At 46.1% G+C, this 19471-nt stretch overlaps 1 protein-coding gene across 2 annotated transcripts in view; it reads left to right on the plus strand.

Moving 5' to 3' along the window:
* PPAT (phosphoribosyl pyrophosphate amidotransferase) overlaps positions 1-19471 on the plus strand; it is a 444376-nt gene that overhangs the window by 212579 nt on the left and 212326 nt on the right. For both annotated transcript variants that reach the window (XM_069631602.1, XM_069631603.1), the window contains 3 exons: positions 7376-7512; positions 15816-15888; positions 15991-16142. In XM_069631602.1, the coding sequence (XP_069487703.1) occupies positions 7376-7512; positions 15816-15888; positions 15991-16142 (362 nt within the window). The remainder of the gene's footprint in view (positions 1-7375; positions 7513-15815; positions 15889-15990; positions 16143-19471) is intronic.

Genomic DNA, 19471 nt, shown 5'->3' on the forward strand with positions numbered 1-19471 from the left:
TTGCTTGGCTAGGGTTTAAACCTGCTGGGAATTGTTTGGCTCCTGCTTCTAGCCCTGGCGAGCCTTGTTAGCTTGACGCCAAACGCTACCAGGATCTACTTTTGGCTCCCGAGGACAACCCCACTTCTGTGACATTACCTTTCCATATTTGGGAATGCCTATAAAGAAGCATTAGAGACATGTAGAGGACATTTAAAGCATCATGGATTGTATATAATGGACAAAAGGTTAATGTTTGCGTTGCATGTAAACATTAGATTTGTGGAACGCTATGTACTAGTTCCTGGTGCTCAAAGGGTAAACTCCCTCCTACTGGTTGATGCCCAATATCCAGTAGCTTATTTAGCTTATTTTAGAACCTGCTGATGATCTTAATTTCGACCCCTGCTTGGCACATCACCCTTTACAACTGGCAGAGTGTCCACCTTGCATGTTGGCTTCATGTTGTACAATGTAAGTGTTCTGATTTTCCTTTTTTTGTTCCTCTTGGCTCTCTCAACTCTTTTTTTAAAAATGTAACCTTCTAGCATATCCCAACATTTGGGATGGAACGCAATCTGATTGTCCTTATTTTATGAACAGCATCGAAACTGGAGTTCACTTCATGTTAATTTGCCCATTGTTTTTAGGATTCAGAAAGTATTCTAGAAGCCCAGATTCTATGTCGAGACCGGAGGCTCCCATTATGCTTCTCTTTCTTTAATTCGAAATAAAGAAAAAGCTCAGCAGCAAGGTATTTGTGCACCCAAGTGTGCCATAAGTAGTGTGCAGAAACAGGTGCACCAAATATATAATAGTAAGCATGAAAATATAACAATGACATCATAACATAACTAAAGTCTCTGAAGGAACTGCATTTCTCAGGGAGCTTTGCTCCAGTTCATTTAGAGGCCACCAACATGTGACCTAGTCCACCAATAGTAGTTAGATCCCCTCCATAAACAGTCCTAAATATGATGTCACTTCCTCTTTCTTTGCTGCTCACAGCAAGAGATAAGTACTTCATGTTTAGCACTGCTTATGTCACGATTTTATAATTTACAGATAAAGTTGCAAAATTTCATAATCTATATTTACTGCATGATTATAGGCTATCCGAATGTACTTTCAATATTTATTAAATGTGTACTTTTATTATCGTTGTGCTCCGACGCCAGTCCTCTTGCCTCGGAGACCGCGTAATGTGAAGCTCCGATTCACGCGGTCACAGCTGATCAGCTGTTATTTGATCCGCTCATCGAGCGGATCCCTCAGCGGACTCGCGCCGGCTTCACCGCATCTTCGTTGCGCTCCTGAAGCACTGGGGAGCTGGTGCGGCCTCGCTGGAACACCCTGCACCGCCTGCAGACCACCAGGCGAGCTCCTGCTCTCCCTGGTCCTTTCCTCTGCATTCCGGCGCTCGAGTGCGCATGACCGTTATACTATAACGGCTTCTTGCAGCTAAGAACTAAGATTACTGGGCAATGAGAGAAGGCGTTCAGAAGCCCAGAAAAGGAAAAAAAAAAGTGAGCAAGGTGCATTTATTTTACCATGGCAGCGCAGTACTCACCTCAATCTGATCAGGCTTGGTCTGAGGCTGAGGGAGATCACTGCTACATAGACGAAGTGGCAATGGCTAATAGTTTACAGAAGGTTCTGGGATCCTCAGTGGAGACCAGTATTAAGAAAGCCATAACAGATATGCTCATCCCCATACAAAATCACTTAGACTCTATGGAGGAGCATTTCAGAGGGACCTCCCCTCCTGGGAGGAAGAGAACACAGAAAAGGAAGCACCTTACCGAAGGGGGATGTACACCGGCTCGCAAGAGTAAAAGCTCTACAATTCCCCCTCCAAGCCAGCCACCTAATGCCACAGCTGCTGTAACGGACGTCTCCTCAAGGCTGAAACAAGCCTTCATGACCAGGAAGGTAACCCCTTCCCACCAACCCTCTTACCCCGAGGAGGAAATCAGGGGAAATGAACCCTCAAGCCCAGAGGGATATGGACAGGGCACGGAAGATGATCATATTAGGAGCGTCTACAACGCTGATCTTTCCCATTCCTCTTCAGAAGAGAAATTTCATCTAGAGGATTCAAAACCCTCTGGGTCAGGGATTGCGGCAGACCCCATCCCTAAAGACACAACCGGGGCCAAACCTCCTACAGAAGGTATGTTTACCCCGGAAGACCTAATACACCTCAGGTCCACCGACTGGGAACCATCTTCCAAGACATCGAGTTACGTCCACCTTAGGCTGCGCAAGCCGCTTGACAAAGAAGTCAGGGCCAGACTTCGTGCCGAATGTCCATGACCAGACATTGCGGATAAAGTAGCTCTGACTCCAGAGATCGATTCTAAAATGATTGCCTTTCTAGGTAAAAACGTTAAAGACCCTAGGAAGGCTATTGATCGCGCCTGAAAGTCTTGCCAAGATAAAGTGCTGGATGTAGCAGGTCCACTGGCAAAACTCTCCGATCTTGCAAATGCAGCCATCACTTCCTCGGACCCCATCGACCCAGTAATACTGTCCGGTTGGGTCCAGAGGGCTATTTGCCTCTTGGGAAACGCCAGTTGCGCTATCTCAACAGAGCGACGGAAAGGCATCCTATACAAAATAGATGCCAAGTTAAGCGAACTGGCAGACACAGAATCCGGCCCAACTGCGCAAGGCCAGCTTTTCGGAGATCCTTTTATAAAGGAGATGACAAAATTCATCGGGACATTCACGGCATTGGACAAAGCACAGGCTTCAATAGAGTATTTGCAACCAAGGTTTTCTCAGAGGCCGGACGAGGAAGAGGTTGCTCTTCTGGCCGTTACTACTTCGACAAGAGACCTCAGCAATCCAGAGTCCAGCATAATTCCTGACAAGAACGCTCCGACACATTCTTCCCCTTGAGAGGTCGTGGAAGAGGGTGTCCCTGGAGGAGAGCGGCTAGATACCCAGCCCAACAACAACCTACAGGTCAGTGTACTGATAACAGCGCCAGCGCCACTAACACCTGTAGGAGGGAGGTTAATGATGTTTGCAAATGCTTGGGATAACTTATCGGGAGAGGCCTGGGTAAGGCACACAGCTCGGGGTCTGCGCCTAGAGTTTTTCACGCAGCCCATTCAGACATGTCGCCCCACTCCCATAGTAATGTCTCAATCAGATCAGACCGCCTTAGACAGCAAAATACTCAGTCTTCACCAGAAGCAAGCAATTCGCCCCGCACAAGTCAGGGAGGCTTCTACAGTCCCATATTTCTAGTATGCAGGAAGCAAAAAGTACGCCCAGTCATAAACCTCAGAGCGCTCAATGAATTCATCATTTACCGCCATTTCAAAATGGAAGGTATACTCATGCTCAGAGATCTTCTGAGGCCAAACGACTGGCTTATGCGCCTAGATTTAAAAGACGCTTACCTCGCAGTACCGATTCATCAAGCACACACATGTTACCTGAGATTTTCTTGGAAAAATCAAGATTGGGAATGTACAAGCCTACCCTTTGGGCTCTCTTCGGCACCTTGGGTTTTCACCAAACTCTTAAGCCCTGTTGTAGCTCATTTAGGAGAACAAGGTGTCGTCTCATAATTTACCTAGACAACCTCATTTTCATGGCCCAATCACAGGAACTAGTTCGGAAACAAACCAAACTAGCAATAGGGAGAAGTCAGTTCTACTTCCATCCAAAAATATGGAATTTCTGGGGTTCATAGTGGACACACAGAATTCTCAACTTAGACTCCCATCACCCTAAATGTTCTCTACCAAAAGAGAAACACGCAGGCTTTTACAGAAGAACATGTTCTCTCTTCGAGAACTAGCAAGAGTGATAGGGCTACTTTCATCTTCCATTCAAGCAATATTTCCCGGCCCTCTTCACTATCAAGAACTGCAAAGATTCAAAGGCCAACACTTGAGGCAGAGCCTTTCTTATTCTCAACTCTTGACACTGTCTCCTCAAGCGAAGACAGAGCTCAACTGGTGGCTCACTCACATGGAAGCCTGGAACGGCAGAGCCATCTTCGGCTCTGCTCCAGATATTATCATAGAGTCGGATGCCAGTAGCTCCGGTTGGGGAGCGAGATGCGGCGCCGTAGCTACAGGAGGGACTTGGTCCCCTCAGGAGCTGGATCTACATATCAACTGTCTGGAGCTTCTTGCAGGGTTCCTTTGCAGTGCGCTCTTTTGCCAGAGACAGAGTAAGTTGGTTCCATGTAATAATGTCGCCACAAAAATCTTGCCATGCAAAAATATCGCCGAATAATGGTCGTTTTTTGTGGCGACATTATTGTATGGAACATGCGGGGGACAACCCCGTAACCCCCAAATTATTATTTTTTTGTTTTTTTTTTAATTTGTTTTTTTTTAATTTGTTTTATTGCCCCTGTCGCCATATATATGGTCACCCAAATAATATCGCCACAACATTTTCCCGGTGATATTATTTACGGCGACCATATATATGGCGATATTATTACATGATACCAGTAAGTTGCTGTCATACTAAAGATGGACAACATATCTGCGGTAAGATGCATCAACCATCTGGGCGGCACCAAGTCAAGACCCCTAGCAGAATTAGCCAAGGATTTCTGGCATTTCTGTCTGGATCATCAGATTTCAGTTACAGCGGAATACCTTCCCGATCTCTCAAATGTAGTCTCAGAGTGGTACTCCCGCGATTCGACAGATTACAGCGACTCGAGGGTCAACGGAGAGGTTTTTCTCCGCCTCCAGGATATCTGGGGTCCAATGTCCATAGATCTTCTCGCCTCCAGACTCAACTCCCAATTACCAACATTCTACAGCTGGAGGCCGGACCCAGCAGCTGCGACAGATGCATTCCTGCAGTCATGGTTCCAAGGAATACTGTATGTCTTTCTCCATGATAGCGAGGACCCTGGCGAAGGCCCGTCAGGAGCATGCGGATCTGATCCTTATAGCGCCGGTCTGGAAATCTCAGACCTGGTAGCCAGTTCTTCTGGAACTTTCTTCGGATTCTCCAATCCTACTACCCCCAGTTTCTGGATCTCCTACTAGATCCATCAGGTCAGCGTCATCCTCTCCTCCTCAGCGGATCTCTGACCCTAGTGGCCTGGAGGATTTCAGGTCAAGATGGAGGGTACCAGACATGTCTCACAAAGCGATCAATCTCATTGAGGAGAGCTGGGCCCCTACTACCCTTAAGAGATATTCCAACTCTTGGAGTATCTGGAGCTCCTGATGCCGGGAAAGGATTTCATCCAATTTCAGCACCTGTAGAAGAGATTTTGAATTTTCTAGCATCCTTAGCGGAAAGAGGACTTGCCTACAGGACTGTGAACGCCTACCATTCAGCAATTTCTGCAGGTCATGACCTGATACAAGGAGTGCCAGCAGGAGAACACCACCTCGTCTGCAGGTTGCTCAAGGGTGTGAGACTTACCGTCCCACCTCCAGCTCGCTATGACAAGCTTTGGGATGTTAATAAAGTACTGAACCTCTTTTTGTCATGGCCTTGTAACGAAGAACTATCACGTACGGCCCTATCCGGCAAACTCACTACTTACTCTGCTTGGTATCCTGCAGGAGAGTCTCGGATGTCAGAGCTCTAGCCCTAGCAGGCAGAGCCTTTTCTCCAGATGGCATTGTATTCCATATCCATAGAAGTGCAATTCCAGGGTGATTTCTTATCCCGCCTTTAGAGATCAACCCAAACTTTGCTTGGTTAAATGCTTGAAAGTCTACGAAGAAAAGACCGCTTCTCTCAGGACCTCCCCTAACAGGCAGCTACTGATAGCTCTGCGTAAACCGCACAAAGCGGTATCACCACCGACCTTAGCACGCTGGGTACGCTGCACTTTAGCTCAAGCAGGGATCAACACCCAGCACTTCGGAGCCCACTCTGTTAGAGGAGCCATGGCCTCCAAAGCCTTTCAGGCAGGAGTTCGCCTAGAAGATATCATGAGGATGGCAGATTGGGCAAGTGAATCCGTATTCAAACAATTCTACCTGAAACCGGTAGATCAGCCGGCATCCATTGTGGTAAGTAAGCTTTAAACAAGCATAATGGGAGCCTCCGATCTTGACATAGAATAAAGATTTTCCATAATAACTTACTAAAAAGTCTTAATTCTATTAAAGACAAGGAGGCGAGCATTATCCCACCCGGCGAGAAATGACAGCATATTACTTGATGTTGATTAAAGACTTAATGTAAATGTTAATGTTTGGAATTTATATATATTGTATCAGAATAACTCCATGAATTTCACTCCCTCCCTGATAAGGGATCTAGGGTTGTCATATGCAAGAAACTAATTTTTCCCTTTCTTTGACAGCGCCTACAGACAAGTCCGTCTGATCACGGCCCGACGCAAGTCATTCTACAAGTTGGCTAGTCATCTTCTTTGGACAGCCAAGTTCGCAGCCTCGAAAGAGGAAGTGAAATCATGTTTAGGACTGTTTATGGAGGGGATCTAACTACTATTGGTGGACTAGGTCACATGTTGGTGACCTCTAAATGAACTGGAACAAAGCTCCCTGGGAAATGCAGTTCCTTCAGAGACTTTAGTTATGTTATGATGTTATTGTTATATTTTCATGCTTACTATTATATATTTGGTGCACCTGTTTTTGCACACTACTTATGGCACACTTGGGTGCACAAATACCTTGCTGCTAAGCTTTTTCTTCATTTCGAATTAAAGAAAGAGAAGCATAATACTCGCCTCAGTGTCTTTAATAGAATTATAACTTTCTAGAAAGTTATTATGTTAAATCTTTATTCATTGTACATGTCATTAGGACCCCTCTGCATGCTATGATCCTTTGTGGGACGATGGGAGATGAGGCCACAGTTCCCGTGCCACACAGCGGCTTAATATCTGTCCAGGAGGAAGCCACTTTTAGATATAGCAAACTAATGATTAGCCTGCACACTGGAAGCTTTTAACATTATTGATTTAGATTAGCACACAAATTTGTGAATTTTCGTTTTGCCATTTATGTAGCAATGAGCCTAATATGTAATGTTGTATGTGATGCATTGTCCTATGTTCGACGAAATGCTTTATGTTTGGTTTTGGTGATTGTCAGTGTTTTGATGTATCGTTTTTTTAAAGCCAGAAGACTTTTTTTTTTTTTTATTTTTTTTTATTTTTATTAAGGTGTTACAAAGCAAAGCATGTCAGTAATTTAATTTCTGTTTTAAAACCTGCCGAAAACGAAATTCAAAGTTAATTTGGGCCGAGGGAGTGGGAGGGACCAGACTTGAGGTTGCCCAAAACTTTAATTATTGTTGTTGAAGGAATAAAGTGCGTTTGATTGATTGTACCCTGCTTTTTAAAGTTCTGTCAACTGGTGAGGCGGACAGTGGGTGGCATTTGAATTCCTCTAATAAAATCTTTATACTCTTCTAGGATAAAAAATCTTATGAATGAAACGCCAACATCCTATTCTCTCCTCATCATGTATAATGATGTTATTTATGGCGTGAGGGATCCTTTTGGCAATCGTCCACTCTGCATTGGTCGTCTTGTTGCACTTGATGCCAAAGGTAAAAAATTTAAAAAAACTCAATTCAAGGTACGTTTTGTTGAACTGTGCAGGTGTCGCATTCACAATATTGTCATACACTTGGACTATAAATATTCATGGCATTTAGTTTGACTTTCAAGCTACTCTTTTACTATTAAACCTAATTTCATCAAATGCCCTCTGTGTATTAATTTGTTTTTGCATTGTGAATGTGTTTCATGTTTATATACGGTGCAGAAGACTACAATCGATGGTTGGCTGGAATATTTGTTTTCCTGAAGTTTGGAAATGGTTATCGACCTGGGTGTATTGGCAGCAACTTTCTCTGACTTCAATTTGCCTTCTATAATGCTCCTCCAAGTAGATATCTTTAGATTGTGAAAAAGGTGTTGGACATTTTAGTCAAACTTTTTACCACTCATTCTTTTTCCCTGACTGGGATTTTTATTTTCACTGTTTTATGGAGTCTGGTAAACTCCATATGTTTAATAAAGGCGTCTGCTTTTTGCTTTGGGACACCCAGCACCCTATGTGCAGTGTCACCGAAACGTCCCTGGGACTTCTTTCTTTAAATACATTTCTCCAGCATGTGGTCTGGCATGGATTCACATGCTCATGAATATTCCCCGTCGTCAGGCTGAGAATCCTCGGTATAGAAAAAATCAGTATCTGTTTTGTTTCTGATCTGTCTTTCTTAGTAGTAACCAATCACTGGCCTCTGGGTCATCCTGTCCCCATCCAATGACTGCCATCTCCCTAGGCCCCTCCCCTGGCAGCCATCCTCAGATTTTTACTGCACGTTCAAGTGTTGGGAGTCCTCGTGCTTTAGCTCTCGGGCTTTTACTGCGTTTTTTCAAAGAGTTTAATCTCATTTTTTCGGTCAATCGAGCCTCAAGCTCCACCGTTTCTACTTTCCGATCAACGGGGACCCGTTTCGGAATTTTCTACGCCTCTCAAGGGCGACGTTTTCGTCGAGTTACACTTCTTGGAGGATTCCAGAAGATCTGAGGCCTACCTTGTGGACATGGCCCAGGACAAAGGAAGCTCGACGCCCGGATCCAAGCTGTTCAGGAACTGCCCTGGATGCGGATTACAGAATGTTTTCAAGGAGGATGAGCATTCGAGATGTCTCTACTGCCTTCATGAGGACAAAACGCATGTGGAAAAGGACTGTGCGTTTTGCAAGAACCTGTCGGAACGGACCATAAGGGATCGCCGGACCAGACTCACAAGCTGGCTGGAGAAGGGCCAGCAAGTGAGAAGAAGTCTGAGCAGTCTTCTAAGTCGTGTGAGGGCACCCCGGCGACGGGGGCCCAACAAAAGGCAAAGCACCATGAGTCCGGGAGCGCTGAAGGGTTGGGCACTTTGGCTACCAGGCAGGGTGCACTTTCACAGATGCCATCAACCGCGAGCCAACGCTCTTGTTCGGGGAAGAGGAAATCGGAGAACCGGGTAAGCTTCTGGAGAGGCCTCGGTCGATCTCGAAGGAATCAGCCGAGGGGGAGCGAGGTGGTGACCCTTCTCCCCCTCCCCTCCCTCCCCCCCAAGGTGAAGGCCTCAACCGCGCCCAAGGTGGTGAAGGCCTTGATTCACCCAGCTAAGGCCTCGCTCGAGGGAGTCGTGGCGTCCCTGGCAAAGCCTATGGAGGCTACCCCAGTGGAGGCGACCTTGGGGCCCAGAGTTTCCCTGCCACTGCGGAGGAAATCCTCTTTCCAGACCCTCGTCAAGGCCCCGGTGGAAAAAGGGGGGGTGGCGGCCATTACGGATACGACACAGCCTCTGAGGAGGAGCTGGTTGAAGTCGTTGGCCTCAACAAGAGGTTCGAGAAGGTTCGATCCCAGGGGAGAGATCCACAAGAAGCGATCGAGGAGAGCGATGGCGAGGCTCCAGTGGAGGAGCAGCCATCTCGCCCATCGCAACCAGTGCCCGAGCTGCAGGACAGCTCGGCAGCCATTTTGATGGCAATCCAAACCTTATGCTCGGAGAGGAGGACGAGGTTGCTGCTAACGCCGACGGGAGAACCGACGGAGCCGGGCCCTTCGGGAAGTCCTCCAAGCAAGCAGAGAATTCATCCTCCCCCGCCCTTCCAACCCTCGCGGCCCGTGGAGCCTTCATCGCTCTCTCCGGATCCCAGAGATGACACGGCGACGGATTCGACGATGGGGATGGATGACGGCAGTGACAACAGGATGGACCTGCCGGGGCTCCAAGGTCAAAATATACCAGGACTTGTCGGTCCTCACCTTTGGGTGCAGGAGAGCATGCAGAATGATCACCACGTGGCTTACGGACAACGGAATATGATATACGTGGGGGATACCCCTTCGTGCTGTCGTTCGAGGTCAAAGGAGAGGAGTACAGGGCCACCACAGCAGTGGAAGCAAAACAAATCCTGCAACATCTAACAGAGGGTGCGCAAGGGGCACATTCCCCAAGAACAATGCAAACAGAAGTAAGGCCCCAGAGATGCAAAAAAGAAGTAAAGCTGGAAGAAAATGTGATGCTAAGCTCCCCATCGCCGTCAAAGCCACCTTAACCCAAGAGGGGGCACCGAGCCAACTTGCAAAAAGGGGAACCCCCGGAGGTAACAAGGGAAGGTGAAGGGAACAAAGGCCCCAGGCAACAGGGAATTCCTAACTTAGTGGCCCTCATTTGAAGAAGGGCATCACCATGTAAGGTAGCACGTTATTGGTACACATGTTGAAAATGTGTTTAGTTATGTTATCAATCACAAGGGTGGGGAAATAGGGGACGCAGGTGGGTCCTAGACTAGGAGAAAGTGAAGGGATGGAGAAACACAGCAGGAGGGGCGGGAGTGTACAATACAGAATTGTAAACAATAGGAGACAGCCCAGGAATGGAAGGAAAATTAGGGGAATGGAAGGGAAGCAGGCGCCTGAGGGTTGGAACTCTATATGTCAAGGGTATGAATTCTCCCACCAAAAGGTCCCTGATGGTATGAGGATTTGAGAGGGCCTCGCTCGATGTCCTCTTTATCCAAGAGACGAGACTAAAAGCCGGGGGGAGGAGAGGCCTCTGAGAGGGAAAGGGGTGGGACTTACCTATTGGGCTTCGACCACACAGAAAAAAGGAGAGGTGGCTTTAATACTGCACAGGCTGGTCCGGCTGACAGACCCCAGGGTTCACCCACTGATTTTGGGTAGGCTCTTGCTGGTCCAGAGGACATCGGAGGGGATTTGGGTTCCAGTGTTTGACTTCTTTGTTGTTCCCGGTTGTTCCCGGTTTCTAGGAGACGGAGGGTCAGGAGAGTGAAAACGACAGTTATGCTTGGGCTTACTAAAAAGCTCCTGCTGAAGCAGAACCTGAACTGAAAGATATATGCGAAGAAAAGTTGCACCGGTGCATTTTTTTTCAAGTTATGTTCCCGTTGTTTGAAGCGTTCTACTGAAACGCCGTGGGTGAGAGCTCGAAGCAACGTTTTCCCGACTGAGTGTCGGGTCATCGGCACAGGTGGGAGTACCGGTGTCCGTCGTGACCATTTGAAGGAGGAGAGGCAGAGTACAGACCTCTAAAGCTGCCCAGAGGTTGTTAGAGTCTCCCGAGTTGATCGATCGGCGGATCGCAACAACGAAAGAGGTGAGGGGCGGAGTTTACTCGGAGTCACCGAGCTGAGAGGAGAGGCGGGTTCCTTTGAAGCCGCCGTCCGAAGTGGAAAGCTGAAGTGAGGGGCGGAGTTCAGCTGGCAAAGCCGATTCACAGTGAACAGCTGAGCAGAGGCGTGTGGCGCTTCGTAGCTGACGAGGTAAGAGGAATGGTTGCAGCGAAGGGCGGAGATCGCCGAACACATTGACTGTATGCACGGACTGATTAATGATATTCAGGAAAACGATTTACGGCCTGGAATCCAACGGAAATTGAAAGTCAACGAACGTGTCTGAGAGTGACAGGGAGAGTGTAGACAAAGGACTGAGAAGGGAAGTGCAAGTAACAAAAGGACAAGAAAAGGGTGTCAATAGCCAAGTTGAAGAGCAATTGTACCAAAGACCAGAATAATCTTAAGGCGTAAAGAAAGTATTAAACAGCGTACTAAAGACTTATTTCTTTTGAAGAACAAAACACAAGGGTTGGTTAAAGAGAACGAAGCTAATAGTCAACATAAAGAAAATTACAAAAGAAAGAGTGAAAGAGATTATGCATTTTTTGTGCTAACAGAGACTGTAAGGAAAACTTTAAGAACTTGAGAAAGTAGCTTTTAGTGACTTACCTGAAACCTCCAACTGCAATAGCTGAAGTTATTTCAAGACAAGGTTGCCGAAAGAGTTGAAGACGTATCCTTTTACCTATAAGCAAAGAAAATTAAAGTTAATAGAAGTTGTTTCTGAAACAGAATAACCCCTACTTTCAGTCAGCGTAATTATTACATAGCTTGCAGAGAGTACCATCTTACAAATTTAGGGGGTATATCTAGATGAAGAGCTGAGGGCACTAAAATAAGAGGGCACAATTGAAAACGCTTAGTAGGGGATATAGTACGGAAATTAAAATTCTTAAAGCAAAAATTCTATGAAAAGGGGACAAAGCGAACACGTTGTTAGCTAATAGGTTGAGGAAGATGGGTGGATCAAGTCTATGGAGAGGAGGGACAATGTGCCTCCTCCCCGGACGATCTAGCGAACCAGTTTGGCAAAGCTCTATAGAAGTGAGGACCCTGGAAGTAGGCCAAAGATGCGCAATTTAATTGCTGGATCAGGATTGACACACCTTACCCGAGAGGAGCGAGCTCTCCTAGAGGCCCCATTCAGCCCAGAAGAAATAAAGGCAGCAATAGACTGCCACTGGGAGGAGAGCCAGTGGAGGACGACTATACAATGGGATTCCATAGAAATGTGCTGGCACTGTAGATCCTCACATGATCAGACTATTCAATTACATATGTGACACTGGACGGGCCCCTCCCTCTTTCACAAAAGCACACATAGTGGTCATCCCCAAAAGCGGCAAGTACCCTAGTGTTAGGGAGAATTCTCAAACATGTGTAAATTCCCTCCACCTTGGAGACCCCTAGCAACTTTGCTGGATTTTAAGGACTTGATTTATTTATTGATTTTCTAACCTCGAGAGAGCGAGACCCTTTTTTCCCACTCTGTGTTTCAATGTGATTTTATACACTCTTTTCTTTTGGGTATGGAGTATAACCAACTCCATAGGCATCATCTTTTACAGTTGTCACACTGCACCTTCAGTGCAGTGACACAGGGACGTCCTTTAGATTTCCCAAGGTTTAAATACCTTCTCTGGGATCAACTACTGTTTCCCAGAGCAGTAAAGTGAAATTGACTTTACTTACATTTGTAACTTTCTAGACCCTGCACACACTATCTTACAATAGGGTGCTGGAGGGGTTACTTAGTATCCCCTTTTTCTAGCTTCTCATGCAACATTTTTCTTTCCCTTTCCTCACTGAATGGCTGGTGGCAGTGGTTTACTTTTTACTACCATTATGGGATTTTATCATGGGCTGCTTTCGCAGCCACGGTAAAGCACCCATTGGTGCCATTTTTGTTAAAATGGCCTGGTCTTCGTTTTTCACCATTTCTTTGTGTAAAGGTCCTTCTTGAGATTTACTCTGCGCGCCAAACCAGGTTTGGTGCCTTTGTTCGTTTTGTCTTTGGCGGGCTTCACGAGTGAAACATGCCTCTGGCTCCAGGGTGTCTGTTGGGGGCAGGAAGCGAGGGAGGTGTTCTAAACTCCCTGTGCCTGGTCTCCTAGGAGACAGAAATGCAATCTTAGGTGATTGGCTGGCTGGATGTCAGTGAAGGACAGCCACCCTTCTGGGTGACTGACAGCTAGGCTGGAATGAATGGGAGCAAGCTTCATAAAAGGCTAGGCTTTTTGGCTTGGAAGGCAGTCGACCACTGGACGAAGGAATCCGAAGAGGAACTTGAAAGGGACGGCTGTTGCAACTCCTGGACCGTTGTTTTCCCTGGTGAAGCTCTGCTGAAACTCCAAATTCATATCGACAGAGAAGCTCCCGCTAGGACCACTTCTACCTTTGAGTTGGTGGGACCAATTGACTCCAAAGTAAGCCACCTGGACATCCTCTTAAAGCTGGTTGAGTATCCACTGCAGTCGCTGCTGGAACCGGATAGCCAGGATGAGGAACACCAGTTGCTTTTAAGCTGGCCAAGAGCTCCAGGAAGATCCTCCGGACTCTCAGGAAGCAGGACTGAGCCCCCTCAATAGAGTGCGGGACCACAGACGCAAGGAAAGCCCATCTCGATAGCCAGGAACCGCAGAGTTGCGATTTGCGGTAGACGCGAGGTGTTGAAACACTGAACAGCCACTTGTTTCAAGTTTGCTGTTTGCAAGCAGTGACTTTCCCATTGCAGGAGTCCCCAGAAGTCCTTCCTCTTGTCCCCACGACTGAGACCCAGGAACAGAGAGATCTGCAGAGCTGCAAAGGAACAGAAGTCCTGTGCTGCACTTTTTCTTCAACCTAAACGTACTGTAAAGTCTAAGAGAAATTACCTCTTGTTGTGTAGCCACTTGTCCTCGTTGGAAACTTGCTTGGTTGCATGTGTAGAGTTGCTGTCAGCTTCTTTACTTCACAAGCCTAATCATCGTGTGGCCCTACTTTGATTTTCTTCTAATCTACCAAGACCTTTTAAACATTGGAAAAGACTTTCTACTTACCTGCAAGAAGTGCTTCAGTTCACCTTGACTTTTGCTAATTTAGCATTGGCTGGCCTATGCTCCCTGAATGACTCTTCTCTCTTCTGCTTATGTGTTTGCCTTCCTTCCAGGAAAGGGTTAACTGACTTTGCATTGGGCGGGTTGTATTGAAAGTACTTACCTACTTAGGAATAACTGTATGAATAATTTATTCTGAACTCTCTTCTCTTTTACACTACTCCTAAGAATATTCTAAATGCAACAGTGATATATTAATGTCAACAGCACCATAGCTATTGAAGTCACCTGAGGGTGTAGGTAGTGCCTGTGTATCATGCCAAATGGGTATTTGCTGATTTAGATAACTGTGTATTATTTAAGTAGATTTGTGTGGTGTTTTATATTGCTCCTTTCTGAAGAAGGCTTATTCTAACTGACTGATAAATAATTGTTTTAACAATAAACCCTGTGTGTAAGAGTTTATTTGAATACATGTCACTGTGAATGTCTAACTTCCCTACAGCTCACATTATCCCCTCTTGAGATAAGCCTGGCTGCTCCACACTCTACCAACCTGTGTAGTGCAGACTTATACCAAAGGTTGGGTTTCTATTGCCAGGAGGTCAGGGTTGTTGCAGTGCACCCAAAGGGTACTGCATACAATCTTGACTAAAATCGAACTTGGAGAAGGGAGCTAGCGACTGCTCCAGACTTTATGTTGAACACTATTTGAGTTAAAATATCATACACTAAATGTTTTGTATTAGATGTGAGGGCATGCATAGGTTCTGACAGACAGGTTATTGATTTGGACTTGCGGACATAGACTTTCCGTGGTTTCTTTAGGTAGGGAAATTCCCATCGTAGCGATTGGGCAAGTTAGGCATTTCATCCATCCTGATAATAAGTCATATTGTTGAATTCACATTCTGTTGTCTGTCATCTCTTGATACCATGCCTGTCTCACAGGTCAAAATGGTCACATTGTTTGAAGGCCTTTCATACAACTCTGTGCTGGAAACTAGAGTAGATGCTTGCTGAATCCAATCCACCTTACCTCAGACCTGTTCATTCCTACGTTCCTACAGGAACCATCCCCATTCCCTGCCTTGCACTGTGCACACTTCAAGGCTGCTGGTTGATATGAAACACAACTACCAGCAGACCCCAAACCGTGTTAATGTACTGGGCAAGCAACCCCAGTACCACAAGTGAAACTTTGGTGCCTTCCCTGACTGCCCCATATGGCCATGCTAGTCTTTTACTTAACACAACCTGACCTGCCTCCTGGAAATGTGGATTGACTGCGATAGACCATCCCATAGTATCATCGAGCACAGGATAAGGTTGCAGGGCCATGTCTCTTCCTACAGCAGCCATATACACTCCTCATCTCTGAGAGACGAATCGCCATGGCTGAGTGCCCCCCCACTTCTGAGCAGCTGCACTCACCTGAGATTAAGTGACCTTTGCCAGAACCCTGGCCAATGACACTTTAAAAATTATTGAAAGTATACTTGCTGAAAGGTTCACTCAAACTTGTTGTGCAATGTTTTTTTTCTGACCCAAGATCAGTTCTTGTGTCCAATGTAAATAACCATGTGTGCTCTTCAGTTCATGCTGATACAAAGCTGTTTGCACTAAATGATTTCATTCACAATAATACACATTACATATATTTTGTTGCAGGGAAGAAAATAGCAGAAACTGAGGGCTGGGTCGTGTCTTCTGAATCATGCAGTTTTTTGTCCATTGGTGCACAGTAAGTCTTAGCCACCCTTCATTTTGTGAGACCAAGCTTTGCACATTTCTATTCTATATGCACCTGTGTAATCTGAGGAATTTAATCTGCTTTTGTTTACAGATACTATCGGGAGGTGATGCCAGGAGAGATTGTCAAAATTTCGAAACACGGAGTCCAAACACTAGATATTGTGCCCAGGTCTGGCGGTGGTTCCCCAGCATTCTGCATTTTTGAATATGTGTACTTTTCAAGACCCGATTCCATTTTTGAAGGTAATCAAATTGCTCAATTTTATATAGCTTCTTTAGGGAGTTAATTTTGCCGAGCTTTACGTAAGGGGAAGAGATGACCTGTAAATGGGTATTTTGTCTTTGCTATGGGCAAAAAGGATCAACACTAGCTTTTTTAAATTGTATTTCATAGATTTGTTGAGCACAGATTATGCCAGGTAGGCACTGGAGATTTGGTGTTTGGTCGGTGACCATTGCTTAGCAAGACCTTTTTAGTTTACATTGATTAGTTGGCTGTTCTGCATCAATGATCTCCAAGTTGGCATCTACACAGCTTCATGGGTGCAGCAGCTTTGAGATAGCAAGGTACATGTCCACAGTACTTATTGCATTTAGAACTTAATTTACAGGCCCGCTAGACCTTGGATATTGGTTAACTATCACGTTCATTTTAAGAGGTTACGTGCAGTGTGCAGGGTCATAGGCTAGGCATGGCTCAACTAAAAAGGTGGTCCCGTGTTTAGGGGAAAAGCTGGACAGGCATTCCTTAATGTTTGATAACTGAATTGCCTGGTTTCCCTATATAGCACTACTTACTGGGCCAGTGTGCTTGGCGAGCATTGTGAGGCACATAAACCTACTGGATTACCGAGCATGTTATTTAAGATTGCTGCTGTGGAGATTTTCATGATTGGTGTAATGTGGCTGGTCTGAGATCGTGTTGGTTGCTCTTTGTTGCACTGCTTTTGAAACTGAAAACTTAATTTTGAGGTGAAGAACGTTTCCATAGTCTACACTGGCAGAATTGGTGCCTGTATTATTGTGCTTTGGCAACTTGAAAGCATGTGGCTATGTTGTATAGAAAATGACTTTGCCTCGCTACCTTTTGCTTTTGCAAATCGGCCCACCTGCCGAATATATTGTGGGTGGCATGCTGCACAGGTGGCTCCATGGTCTCAAAGGTATGTAATTTGATGTGCAGCTCGCTGTAAGCAGTTACTGTTTGTTAGGCAAGATTTTATATAGTAGCCTTGTCCGCTTGGCAATAGGTAACCCAACCTTTGGTATAAGTCTGTACTACACAAGTTGGTAGAGTTACTGAGCAGCCAGGCTAATCTCAAGTGGGGTCAATGCGAGCTGTAGGGTTGCAACATAGTTTCAGTGACAACTATTCAAATAACAATTATACTCAAGATTTCATGCTTAAATAATTGTTTATTAATTTAAGTCAGTTTTAAAATAAGCCTTCTTTAGAAGGGAGCAATTGGCAACAATAAAAATACACTTCAAAATACATTCATTCAGTTCAATAAAGTAAGTAGATACCCTTTTGGGATGAGACACAGATTTTCCTACACCCTGAGGTGACTTCAATTGCTAGGACACTGTGGGCATTAATATATCACTTTTCACACTTAAATGCTAATGCTGAAGTTGTGGCAAAAAGGAAAAGTTTAGGGAAGGAAACAAAGGTTAACAAGTTTCTCAAACAGATAAGCACTTTTGCACCCCCACTCCCAATGCAAAGTAGATTAACCCTTTTCACAGCTATTCAAGTAAGGTATGTATGGCTTTTTGGAGGGATAGTTGAACACAAACTGCCTGATTCATGTAATTGTTTGCGTGAAAAACACAGAATGGCGTGCCTTTCTGCCCGAAAATCGCCATACTTCAAACAGGGATTTTCAGGCAGAAAGGCATGCAAATCTGCGTTTTTCATGCAAATAATTCCATGAATCAGGCTGTCGGAGGGTAAGAAGAGCCTTCAGGGAGCCAGGACAGCCAATGTCAATGGAGCAAAGTCTAGGGGAGCTGAGGCACTTCTTGAAGGTGGGTATAAGTCTCGCACAATGTTAGTTTTGTTGTAAAAAGAAATCACTGTTTGGAGACTTGTGAAGGGCAAAGCTGCAAGCAACTCTGCAGAGGGCAGCCAATGAAGTGAGAGCAAGCAAGCTACACACCCCTTAGTTCACAGTACCTTAGGTCTGAAGAAATGGGTCCAGCTGGCTTCTGTTCCTGTTGTATTTCCTGCAGATCCTGTCGTTCCTGGGCCTCAGTCGCGGGGACAAGAAGGACAACGTCTTGGGGACTCCTGCAGTACGATTTGAAGGTCGGCAGCAGCAATGAGCGCAATTCAGATCAGCAGCACTTTGCGGTTTCAGATACTCGCAAATAGAACCACTGCGGTTCTTGGATACCTTGTGGACTTTCCTTGCTTCTGGGGTCCAGCACTCTTGAGGTGGCTCAGGCTTGGTCAGCCCTGCTTCGAGGGAGTCCAAGGGATCTTCCTGGAGCTCGGGTCCGGCTTAAAAACGATGCACTCCATTATGGTGGTCCTGTCCGTTGGCACTCCGTTCCTGCAGCAGCAATGTAAGTAGAGCAAGCGGAGAGAGGGGTTTCAGTCGAGTTAGTCTTGGTGTCGATTGGGCCCACCAACCCTAGGGGAGAAGTCGTCCTTTCCGGGCTTCTCTGGTCGATGTAAAAATATGAGCTTCAGCACTGCAGCAGGGCTTCACCGGGCATACCAACGGTCCAGAAGGTGCAGCAAGCTTCTCTTCCAGTTTCTTTCTTTGGTTCCTTCGTCCAGTGATGGACTCTGCCTTCAATGCAAAACACCTCGCCTTTTATGCAAGTTGTACCCATTCATTCTTACAGACCTCCCGGCCCCCTCTTCCTTCTATGAAGACCTGGACCATCTTCTCTCTCATTTCTCCCTCCCCTACTACTCTCTCTGTCCTAAGCAATTTTTAACCTCCCCCTCTCAACCTCATCTCATTCTTCCCCTCTTCTCTCCTTACTTGACTCCTAACTCTTCTCTCCCCTGCCAACCCCACCCACCCACCCACCCACTCCTCTGGCTCCACTCTCAATCTCATCTTTCTCTTCCTACCCCATTTCGTCTCTTGCCAAATATCTCTCCAACCACGCCTTACTCCTTCTCCCTTACTCCTCTCCCTCCTTCTCTTGTCGTGATCTCCGCAACTTCAACCCTTCTCTCTTCCTTGACTCTTGTTCTTCCTCCCTTCCCCCTCTCCCTGACTTCTCATCCCTCTACGCCGATGACGCCCTCTCCTCACTGTCCTCTATATCCTCCAGTCTTGACAAACTCTTACTCTCTCCTCTTCCTTCTCACCATCTCACAAACCTTCCCAGCCCAAGCTCTCCTCTCACCTTCTGTCCATGGGTCGCTTCCTCTGTCGCCTCGAACGACGCTGGCTCAAATCCCCTTCTTTGACCAACCAATCGTCTTACTTCTCATATCACTCTCTCTGACTTGCCTCACATCTGCCAAGCACTCCTACTATTCTAACCACCTCCACTCACAAGCTTCTCACCCCCGCCGTATCTTCCAGACCCTCTCTCGCCTTCTT

This window comes from Ambystoma mexicanum, chromosome 6q, assembly GCF_040938575.1.
Source record: "Ambystoma mexicanum isolate Mex_15411 chromosome 6q, UKY_AmexF1_1, whole genome shotgun sequence".
In the NCBI taxonomy this organism is placed as follows: domain Eukaryota; kingdom Metazoa; phylum Chordata; class Amphibia; order Caudata; family Ambystomatidae; genus Ambystoma; species Ambystoma mexicanum.